Source organism: Kogia breviceps, chromosome 13, assembly GCF_026419965.1.
Source record: "Kogia breviceps isolate mKogBre1 chromosome 13, mKogBre1 haplotype 1, whole genome shotgun sequence".
NCBI classification, from domain to species: Eukaryota; Metazoa; Chordata; class Mammalia; order Artiodactyla; family Physeteridae; genus Kogia; species Kogia breviceps.
Genome location: NC_081322.1, coordinates 40036711 through 40049097, shown reverse-complemented (window position 1 = coordinate 40049097; position 12387 = coordinate 40036711). Strand labels below are relative to the sequence as shown.

Here is a 12387-nt window from a genome sequence, read left to right as displayed (position 1 = left end):
CAACCTAAGTGTCCACTGACAGATGAATGGATAAAGAAGATGTGGCATGTATATACAATGGAATATTACTCAGCCATAAAAAGAAACGAAACTGAGTTTTTTGTAGTAAGGTGGATGGACCTAGAGACTGACATAGAGAGTGGATTAAGTCAGAAAGAGAAAAACAAATACCGTATGCTAACACATATATATGGAATCTTAAAAAAAAAAAAAAGGTTCTGAAGAACCTAGTGGCAGAACAGGAATAAAGACGCAGACATAGAGAATGGACTTGAGGACATGGGGAGGGGGAAGGGTAAGCTGGGATGAAGTGAGAGAGTAGCCTGGGCATATGTATACTACCAAATGTAAAATAGATAGCTAGTGGGAAGCAGCCGCACAGCACAGGGAGATCAGCTTGGTGCTTTGTGACCACCTAGAGGGGTGGGAGGGAGACACAAGAGGGCGGGGATATGGGGATGTATGTATATGTATAGCTGATTCACTTTGTTATACAGCAGAAACTAACACACCATTGTAAAGCAATTATACTCCAATAAAGATGTTAAAAAATACACAAAAATCTCTAAAGCAGTCCTCATATAAAGAGAAATTATAACCATCTGAGAACACCATGAAATTTTCTTAAGCTAACCATGATCCTTTTTTAATATATAATCTATCAAACTCTTAGCTAATCATAGAAAGGAATGGACTTTTTCTCCCTCCCACTACCCGTCTATTAAAGTGAATCAGATATAATCATGCTTGTGTCAAAAGTTCAAAAGGGAAAATGGAGGTAAAATGAGCTGAATTGGCATTCTTCCCTCAACATTGTACCTGTAAGCTTGATATGTTGTTTCAGAGATTAACTTTATAGACTTCCGTACCCATAAGTATGAAAATTCTTAGGGAACTCTTTTCACAAGCTTGATCTTAACATATTGAATAAAGAGAGCAGCTAATCCCTTTTGTAAAGTAATTTGAGAGAAGGGAATTCAAAATATAAAGTCTCACCTGCAGAAAACACTCAATTCTGTAAAGGCCTTTCTATCTTTAGACACTTACAAAGGCTTAATATTTTAATGCAGAAGAGTGAACTTGGTTAAAAAGCCAATGGGTGAAATTAGAGAGAAATAATCCAGTGCTTTCTTTCTGGGAATTATCATCCTGCTCTCCAGGGGACCTAATTTTATTCCCTGTGGGGAGTGAGAATACCTCTGTATACAGCAAGCCAGCATCTCTAAATATAAGCTTGACTTTTAGTATAATAAGAGTCTTGTTAGGTGCAATTTTGCTCTTAGTCATTAATACAATGAACAAATGTTGTGGTTACCTGGGAAAGAAAATTCAAGTGCTTTTAAACCTCTTGTGAGATTTGGTTTCATGCTTGAAACCTATACAGTGTTATGCCCAATAGCATCTGTAGAAGATTCCAAGCTATAAGGTATACTACATAGAGAAGTTAATACACGTTGGAAAAAAATTGAAACCACTGCAAAATGGGTTTAAGGTCCTGAATAAAAAGCTTTTCTTTTGCTGAATGACAACTTACTAGTGGTGTTAAGTTTAACAAATGATTGGAATTTTCTTAGTGGTGAGTTTTACATGATGATGATGTCCCTGTAAGAAGCCAGTCTTTCCTTCGGGTGACACTTTTTCTTTTCAGCTTTAAAACAGTTTGTCATTCTACAAGTGCAAAGACTGAATAAAGGACAAAATATAATCTGAGAATATATAGTATTAAATAGCATTTTCAGTATGGTATGGTATTAATTGTGTTAGGTCATTTCTGTCCCTACCAACTTTGTGATACTATGTGCATTTTAAAATCTATTCTTGATTATAAAATTGTAGTGGTATACAGCTTCTACTAATAGCCCTCAATCGTAAACCATTTTAAATTGTATTTGGTAGTATATTTTCTCCTTAGGATCAGTAAAAATTAATATAAATCTTTCTTATTACTTTAAGTTTAGAATTTGACCGAAGTAGTCTTTGTGTTCTTTCTTTTAAAGAATAGTTTTCCAGGACTTCCCTGGTGGCGCAGTGGTTAAGAATCTGCCTGCCAGGGCTTCCCTGATGGCACAGTGGTTGAGAGTCCGCCTGCCGAGGCAGGGGACATGGGTTCGTGCCCCGGTCCGGGAAGATCCCACATGCCGCGGAGCGGCTGGGCCCGTGAGCCATGGCCGCTGAGCCTGCACGTCCGGAGCCTATGCTCCGCAACGGGAGAGGCCACAACAGTGAGAGGCCCACGTACCACAAAAAAAAAAAAAAAAAAAAAAAAAAAAGAATCCGCCTGCCAGTGCAGGGGACACGGGTTCAAGCCCTGGTCTGAAAGATCCCACATGCCACAAAGCAACTAAGCCCATGAGCCACAACTACTGAAGCCCGTGCGCCACAGCTACTGAAGCCCGCGTGCCTGGGGCCTGTGCTCTGCAACAGGAGAAGCCACCACAATGAGAAGCCCGTGCGCAGCAACGAAGACCCAACGCAGCCAAAATAAATAAATAAATATTTTTTAAAAACCCTTAAAAAGGGCTTCCCTGGTGGCGCAGTGCTTGAGAATCCGCCTGCCGATGTAGGAGACACGGGTTCGTGCCCTGGTCCGGGAAGATCCCACATGCCGCGGAGCAACTAAGCCCGTGAGCCATGGCCACTAGGCCTGCGCGTCCGGAGCCTGTGCTCCGCAACGGGAGAGGCCACAACAGTGAGAGGCCCGCATACCGCAAAAAAAAAAAAAAAAAAAAAACCCTTAAAAATAAAGAAAGAAAGAAAGAATAGTCTTCCATTCCGATGTAACTTCAAGGTACTGGGCATTATGTTTTCAGTTCCTAAACTTGCCCTCAGCCTGTAAGCTCTGGATAGATGGACCTTATGTGTATGGCTCCAATTTCCTACTGGTGGTAAGAGTGCATTGTACTCTTTCCCTGCTGTTTTCTCGTATTTTTAAGAAGACTATTAAGAATAATTCTGCATTCTTTTCTTTCACTATGAAACATCTAATTTAGTCATAACAAAATATTTTGTATTTCATTTCAAAGTAGTTAAGGTCTGTTTCCCCTATGAGCATTGTATATTAAACTTTATAGCAATCAGATTCACCTCCTGATATTTTTACAGCTTTCTAAAATAGAAAAACTGACCTATATTTACGTAACTGACCTCAGGCAGAATGACATCCAAAAGCATATGTACAAACGTGCATTTTAAAAGTTGTATTCTAGTATAAATAACATACTTTTTAACAGCCATGTAAAAAATGTACTTTTTTACGTTTAAAGGTAAAATGTCATCTTAATAACTTTATGATTTTCTTATATTCACATAACTAGGCTTGCCATATTATCAATTTGACAAACAGGTCCTCCCCCAACTCCCCACTTTTTTGAAGTCTCTGTAATATGCTTCAGCTTAGGAGTGATTTTCTGTTTGTTTCAGACAAATCTGCCTATTTTCAAGCTGAAGGAATCTACCGTTAGAAGAAGATACAGTGACTTTGAATGGCTGCGAAGTGAATTAGAAAGAGAGAGCAAGGTAAGAATTATTTGTAATGTGACTGTAAAACAAAACATGCCAAATTTTAATGTTTAAGACTTCTTAGGAGAATTATCTTGAATAAAGTGAGTAAAAGCAAACTTTTTTTTTTCAAATAGTTCAATTTCATTTTACTTCATAGGAGATGGGGGAAGTGTGTGTGCAGTTTTTCCTTAGAACTCTCCCTTCTCATGTCTACTTCAATGGCCCAGTTGAGGCCTTTGCTGACTCACACTTAGATAACTCTTCTTAGAACTTTCTTGCTATTGCTTCCTTCCTTTCCGTGATCTTCCTGTCCCACCTTCCTCTCCTCCCCTTGCTAAGCTTCTCTTCTTCAGTACATCTGCTATATCAGTGTATTTCCAATTTTTTTTTTTTACTGACTCCATACTTTTTTTTTTATCATCACATATTTACATATAACAGAAGTTTCACAAACCAGTACTTACCTTACTCTGTGTGACAGGTACTGATATTCCTCAGATTAGCTTTTTAAATGATGGCCATGATCTACCGTTGGGTTGCTACCTGCAGTTTTAGAACACTGTCATATATCCTGATAATAATTGTCTTCTCTTAGAAGAAATTTGGTGGCTTTGGCTGCAAAATAGAGAGAACAAGGTCTCATTCTAATGTCTCTTATTTTAGCCCTACATCAGAATGACATATATGGCATGGAGTCATGAAAAGTACACTCAGAATAATGAAAAGTTATCTTGTGACTAGAGTGTATTAGGATAAGAAGTGGGTATGGCAGGAGCCCTGAAGTAGGTTAAGGCTAACTCGTTCTCGCTTCTGAAGCGTACTAAGGTAGAAAAGGAAGGAAAACATTCTTAACCAGAAAAATGTGGCTGGATACAAGAGCAACATATACAAATCATAGCATTCCATCGAAAATTGAAAAACAGTTTTACTCAAAAGAATATCCAAGTATAAAATACTTACAAATAAAACTGGAAATATAAGACCTATATAAAGAAAACTTTAAAACTTCATTGAAAGATCAAAAGAAGACCTTAATAAACAGAAATATTACATTCCTGGTTTGGAATATTCACTTTTGAAGATTCATTTACTCTATAAACATTTGAGAGCTCATTCTGTGTGTTCTGTCAGCTGCAGATAGAGCTGTGAACAAATGAAGGGTCCCTACTTTTATGGCACTTTATTGGGTAAGTTGGGGTAGTGGTGAAGGGAGACCAGAAAAAGATGGTAAGCTATATAATATGTCAGATGATAATATGCTCTAAAAAACAAAATTAAACGAAGGGAAATAGGGAGTGCCAGGAGAGCTACTGTCATATAGGACAGTCAAGGGAAGGCCTCTCTTAGAGGTGGCATTTTAGCAGTAGACCTGACAGAAATAAGGCAGTATCTCCTAACTTATTTACAAATTTGTAAAATTCTAATACAAATCTTAATGGAGTTCTTTATAAACCTGCAGATTTTTATAGAGCTTTAGAATCAGAGAAAGCTCAAGAATAGCCAAAAGTTAATTTTACCAATAATTTAGCACCTGCAGACATCAGAGCATATGTTAAGACTATAGTAATTAAAACAATGTAATATCGCTTTAAGGATGGACAAATAGATTAGCAGAATGTCAGAGAATTTAGAAGCTGACCACGTGTTTACTGGAAATTTAGTTCATAACAAAAATAACATTGTCAATTTGTGCAGAAAGGAATTTATATTCAGTAAATGGGGTTGAAACATTTGGCTATTTGGGAATAAAGACTTATAACTCACTGTATATAAATTACAGATGGTTTGAAGATCTAAATGTACAAAACAATTTAGGAAAGTTTTGGGTAACAAAGAAGAAATTTTTTATGACCATAGAGAGAAGTGCCTTTTTTTCCCCCACCTTTATTGAGATAGAATTGACAAATAACATTAAGTTATATAACACAATGATTTGATATATGTATATATTGTGAAATGATTACCATAATAAAATTAGTTAATACATCTGTCACTTCACATAGGGGTTTTTGTTTGTTTTGTTTTGTTGTTAGTGGTGGTAACATTCAATATCTGTTTCTCTTAGCAACTTTTAAGAGTACAATACAATCCTGTTAACTATAGTTACCATACTATACATTAGATCCCAGAACCTACTCATCTTTTAACTGAAAGGTTGTACCATTTGACCAATGTCTCCGCATTTCCCCCACCCCTCAACCCATCTACCCCTCTCTGTTTCTGTGAGTTCAGCTCTTTTAGATTCCACGTATAAGTGAGATCATACAGTATTTGTCTTTTTCTGCTGATTATGGGAAGAAGTGTCTTGATAGGCTTTTAGCTTCGCTTAACATAGCACCTGGCACACTGGAGTGTTTAATACGCATTTCATGAATGTATACATCACCTTTTTTTATGACAGCTTTATTGACATAATTCACATGCCATACAATTCACCAATTTAAAGTGTACAATTCAGTGGTTCTTACTGTATTCACAAAGTTGTGCAACCATTACTGTAGTCAGTTTTAGAACATTGTAATCACTCCGTAAGAGAAACCCCATACCCGTTAGTAATCACTACCAATTTCTCCTCACCCAGCCCTAAACAACCACAAATCTTCTTTCTCTATGGGTTTGCCTATTCTGGGCATTTCATATAAATAGAAGCATAGAATATGTAGTCATTTGTGTCTAGCTTCTTTCACTGGCTTCTTTCACTGAGTGTGTTTCTAGGTTCATCCTATTGTATTGTTAGTCACTACTTCATTTCTTTTTATTTCCCCAAAATATTCTTTTGTATGGATAAACCACATTTTATTTATCCATTTACCATTGGCAGACATTTGGGTCATTCCTGCTTTTTGACTATTGAGAATAGTGCTGCTGTAGGAATTCCCTGGTGGTCCAGTGGTTAAGACTATGCTCCCAATGCAGGGGGCCCAGGTTCAATCCCTGGTCAGGGAACTAGATCCCTCATGCTGCAACTAAGACCCACACAGTCAAATAAATAAATATTTAAAAATAATCATAATGCTGCTGTGAACATTCATGTACAGGTTTTTGTATGGACATACGTGTTTGTATCTCTTGGGTATATACCCAAGAATGGATTTACAGCCATATGATAACTCTGTTTAACCTTTTGAGGAACTCCCAGACTTTTTTTCCAGAACATCTATACCATTTTTACATTTCCACCAACAATGTATAAAGGTTCCACATTTTTCCACATCCTCACCAACATTTAATATTATATGATTTCTTTTTTTCTTTTTTTTTTTTTCTTTTTGCAGTACGCAGGCCCCTCACCGCTGTGGCCTCTCCTGCGGCGGAGCACAGGCTCCGGATGCGCAGGCTCAGCGGCCATGGCTCACGGGCCCAGCCGCTCCGCGGCGTGTGGGATCCTCCCGGACCGGGGCACAAACCCGCGTCCCCTGTATCAGCAGGCGGACTCCCAACCACTGCACCACCAGGGAAGCCCTGATTTCTTTATTATAGCTTTCTTAGCGTGTGTGAAGTGGTATCTCGTGGTTTTCATTTTCCTGATGGCTAGTGATGTTGATCATCTTTTCATGTACTTATCAGCCATTTACATATCTTCTGTGGAGAAATTTTTTTTCAGATCCTTTGCCCATTTAATTAAGTTTCTTTTATTATTGAGTTGTATATAGAATATACTAAAAAAAAAAACACAACTCTTACAAGTCCCTTATCAGATTTACAGTTTGCAAAAATCTTCTCCCATTCTGTGGATTGTTTTCAATTGATGTTGTCCTTTGACGCACAGTACTTCACTTTTAACATTAGACCAGATAATTATTGGGGGCATTTTTTTTTTTTTTTTTTTTTTTTGGCGGTACGCGGGCCTCTCACTGTTGTAACCTCTCCTGTTGCGGAGTACAGGATCCGGACGCGCAGGCTCAGTGGCCATGGCTCACAGGCCCAGCCGCTCCGCGGCATGTGGGATCTTCCCGGACCGGGGCACGAACCCGTGTCCCCTGCATCGGCAGGCGGACTCTCAACCACTGCGCCACCAGGGAAGCCCTATTTGGGGCATTTAACCTGTGTGAAAGTTGTACTTACATTAGTATTGCTAAGAACAATTAATCAAGTTGTTTTATTTGTATATTAGTACTTTTAATTAAGATCTGTTATACTAGACTAGAAAGTAGATGACATTTATTGTATTTACTTGTCATTATGGTTCAGTCTTTTAGCTTTTTTTATTTCAGTATGCTTTCACTATATTATGCTGCCCAGATATCCTTCTGTCCACTTCTTGCCCCACATACACACACATATCATTAGACTCATTACTTTTAAATTGGTGTAAGAATTCTAAATAGATCTTTTCAGACTGCTTAAGCAAAAATAATTTGATGTTGAAGATCTTTGGGATCTTAGCTGGACAAACCACTCATGATTTTTGTAGGTGATTAATCCTGTTGCCTACAACCTTACCATCCATTTCAATGAGTATTTTGAGTATTAGTATGAACGTATCTCTACAGATGATAATACATAGTAATCTTTAATCTCATGCTAAATTCTACCCTGAATTAATGGTGGTCATTTCTTTAACACACTGGTTCTATATTCCTTTTTTTTAATAATAGCTTTATAGATACAGATGTTTTTCCCGGCCCATCATACAAACTATTCTACTGGATCTCAGCTAGTTGTCATGATCCTGTTTTTTAATTGTTAAGTTCCCTGCAGGTTTTAACTCTTCAACTTGACAAATGCTAATATAGGGGAGAGATTTAAGAATGTTAAAGCAAACTTATGAAGACAGATCTTTAGATGTCTTAATCATTGAGTATCTGGGGAGAGTAGATCTAGGAAGGAATTACAAAGTTTATGTTGGGCATTGGTTTTGTGTTTCTTTTTTGCTCTTTGTTTTTTGCTGATCTGTAAGAAGTTGTATGATCTTTCCCTTTTTTACCTTGTTGAATTATCGTTTTAGGATAGAAACTCTGCATCAAGGGTTTTAGGTTTTACCTCTTAGAATATGTATAATTTTATTACTGGTGTTTACTATTTATATTTCTCCTTGTTTGACTTGTTTGCCCACACCTTTAATCTGTTTTAACATAAGATAAGGATTCACCTAAGTGGTTAGTCATTTAACAGATATTTGAGCTTCTGTTGTATGCCCAGCTTTTCTTAAAAGAACCATTAAAAAAAAAAAAAAAGAACCATAAAAAGCCTGAGACAAGGGTCCTTGATTTGAAAGCATTAATAGGATAGATTGATGGTTCTCCACCAGGGGCAGTTTTGTTCCCCAGGAGACATTTGACAGTGTCTGGAGACCATTGTTATTGTCACAACTGTGGGGTGCCTACTGGCGGTGTCTAGTGGGTAGAGGCCTGGGATGCTGTTGAATAGGTATTCTATGGTGTACAAGAAACCCCTCCCCCCAGTACATTATCTAGTTCAAAATGTTAATAGTGCCATGGTTGAGAAATCCTGAGATAGAGAACCCAACTAACCTGTGAAATAAATAGCTAGGTGCTATTTAATTCAAACAAATATTTGAGCTCCAGATAATTCCCAGAAGAGGGAGATCAGTCACAAGTTGTCCCTAGAGGAAAGTTAGGCTTTGACAGGGAAAATTTGGGATGTTCCTCTAGTGTGGGAAGGAAGAAATGACAGGTCTTTGGGGAAGGATAGGATAATATGTTTGGGAGAAAGTTCCATTTCCTAGGAAATGGAAGAGTGGCAACAAGTAGAGTTGATTATTTTGTCATCACCTCAAACACAGGTAGAAAAGATTATATGCAGATGGTATGAGGTGGAAGAAATTTACCACAGAATTCTTATCTGCCCATGCCAGAAAGAACATTGTTAGTATTTTACTTCTTCATTTAATTGAGAGTTGAGTTTGATCTCTTCAGTTACCATTGTAATAAAGCATTGTCTTCCCCAAGTGACATCAAAACTGTCTGAGGGGCATGGTAGCTTTTATTTCAGTATTGATTATTCTCTTTGTATACTTGTGCTTTGATAAGTCCAGGAAAAATGAAAATTAACCTGTGAGCCCTGTCATTGAGGAGCTTTGGTCTAATGGACTATTCTGGCATTTTGGTTATCTTGCCTCCAAAACATTGAATCATTTTTCAGTGTATTTTTATTGATTCCCTTTTACTGTATATTTAAACTAGTTTAACAATGGGATGGTTCTCATAGTGAAGATATACTTTGTCTTCGTGTTATGCTCTATAAATTTTCCCAACTCAGCCAGCATGTTCAAGAACTTTCTTTCCTTATCTTGTTTTAGGTTGTAGTTCCCCCACTCCCTGGGAAAGCATTTTTGCGTCAGCTTCCTTTTAGAGGAGATGATGGAATATTTGATGACAATTTTATTGAAGAAAGGAAGCAAGGGCTGGAGCAGTTTATAAACAAGTAAGTGCTTTCTGTTCCTCAAGGTCTAAGAGTGAATAGTGTTTGGAGATGTCTTTAGGTGACTGCTGTTTATTAATTTAGATATCAGACTGAATGGTGCTTTTTCTTTTTGATCATTTCCTAACTTCTTGTATCATTTAAACAAAGTGAAAATATATAACAAGTTGAATATCGTGATAAATATTAACACACTTGAGTGAGTGATACGAGTATCTTTGTGTTGACCTAAGTTTTGTATTTGTTTTTCTTGGTTAATTTATGCAAATTACATTTAAAATTACAGCATTTAAAAAATAGTTTTACTTATGATTCTGATTTAAGGTATGTTCTAGCATGAACAGTAAAACTTACAATACACTTGCAATCATTTAGTTTGATTGCAGATGGAAGTATCATCAGCATGTCTTGTGTAAAGGTGCACATTTAAAATTTTTGTGGCAAAATATATTCTTTTGAAAATGTAAGGAGACTGTATCATTTATCTTTTACTTTAGAAATTTAATAAACTCAAACTCTAGCTTTTAATTTTATTCCTATTTGATATACACCCTTTTTTTTTTTTTTTTGGAAGAGTTATGCCTGGAAAGGGCTCACTATAATTGTGCATTTGGCTTTAAGTTTGACCAAATAAAGTCAACTCCTAGAGAATAGGGTTGTGTGAGCTTATTTATTAGTAATACTTTAATTTTTATCTAGTAATTTGAAGATCTGTGAGTGGTAAACAGAGGGAAAGTTATACAAAGCCCTTAACTTTTAGTTATCTGAGAGCACACAACCTTCATTGTCTTCTTATGAACATACTTTCTTTTTGGAGAAGGCAGTGCTAGCTTGGACGTTTTTAAATTCTGAAATAAAGTCTGGTTGCCCAGTCTGATCTTGTGTTTAGTCTGATGGAAACGTTTAAAAGCAAGCAAAAAACCAAAAACAAAACCAAAAAAACTTGAACATTTGTGACTATTTCTTAGTATTTTGGGGCTTTTATTGAACTTCAGTGTATTTCTAACTATAATCCTATATCTTTTCCTTCTTTAAAATGGATTCTTAGAATCAATGACATGGTTTCACTTTTAACATTAAAATTCATTTAGGTTTCTTACAAATATACCAACTAATATGTAAAGAAGTTAATTGGGTACATATGCCAGAGGCAGTGCAAAACTAGTGATTAAATGTTTTCTAAATTACCCTTATGAACCGGAGGAAAGAAAATATACTGTTAGTTGATAGACCATAGCTTTATGGGCAGTCCAGAATAACACTTATTATTACTAAGTTGTTCATGCTTCCTAACCTTAAAATGTGTATGTTTGGTCCCCCTCCACCACTTTTATAAAATACTGGACTGAATTTGTATCTTTTATTCCTAGGGTCGCTGGTCATCCTCTGGCACAGAATGAACGTTGTCTTCATATGTTTTTACAGGATGAAATTATAGATAAAAGCTATACTCCATCTAAAATAAGACATGCCTGAAATTTGGCAAGAAGGGGCAAGAAAAACTTTCCATGACTATTAATGATTCATATGCACCGGTGAAGAAGTTCTAACTAACTTTAGCATGCTGCACAAAAACTGGTATAATATGCCTTCAGTATACTAACACTCATAATGCTCAGTTTTGTTCTGTTTTGTTTTGGCAGTTTACAAGAAGTTAATTTGCTTTCGTGAAAAAAAATCCCTCATTCCAGCCTCTCTATATAAATAGTTCTTTCTTGCTGTTTTAATGTGGTACACACTCTAGCTTCACAAACCTGTTACTCTAGAATAACTTGCAGTGTCCTAACTAAAGTTACTCACTTGGTCTTACATGCAGTTTTTGTGTCATGTTTGCTTCTTGAATCTGATTAATAGAATTTTTCTCTTATCCCCTTTTTAATATGTGGTGTCACTTTACCTAATTTATGTGTGGAAGCACTACACATTGGTTTCCAGTACCCTACACGTAAGATACACACTTGTGTGCAGAAAGTATCTCCCTTCAGGCTTGTAATCCCCTTCACATGGAAGATCAGTGAGGGAAATCTTTATATTCTGTATAAAAACAAAATCAAATTTATATACTAAAATCATTTGTCTAAAAATTTAAGTTGTTTTCAAATAAAAATAAAAATGCATTTCTGATATGCACTGATTGTGTTGCTTCTGGCTTTTCTTTTCTCCCTTCAGAAGACTTTCCTACTTAACTCACTTGTTGAGAGGGATTATTTACTAATTATATACTTCTCATTCCTGTAACTCCATTCCTCTTTAAGCAGTGGTGATATCAAATATGCTACTACCCTTTGAATGGGGCTATTTTCTTTTACACAACAAAAAAAGTGATGTACTAGGAAAAGCATTCCTCAAAGCTTACTGAGTTGTTATGAAGCACTTTGTGTATTTGGAAAATGCTCTATAATCTCAAGTCATTCTTTTCAAAAGGCCTTTTAAGATAAGTCAATAGCATGCCCCCTATTTTTAAGAATTTTTTCCCTAGCTTATCTGAGTGACTTGTTTAAA

General features: G+C 36.5%; 1 protein-coding gene across 1 annotated transcript in view; it reads left to right on the top strand.

Moving 5' to 3' along the window:
• The window catches only part of SNX3 (sorting nexin 3), a 44887-nt gene extending 32872 nt beyond the window's left edge, over positions 1-12015 (top strand). Inside the window, exons 2-4 of the mRNA XM_059083939.2 lie at positions 3421-3516; positions 9764-9888; positions 11256-12015. Coding sequence (XP_058939922.1) covers positions 3421-3516; positions 9764-9888; positions 11256-11361 — 327 coding nt within the window. The 3' untranslated portion in view covers positions 11362-12015. The remainder of the gene's footprint in view (positions 1-3420; positions 3517-9763; positions 9889-11255) is intronic.
• The last annotated feature ends 372 nt before the right edge of the window (positions 12016-12387 follow it).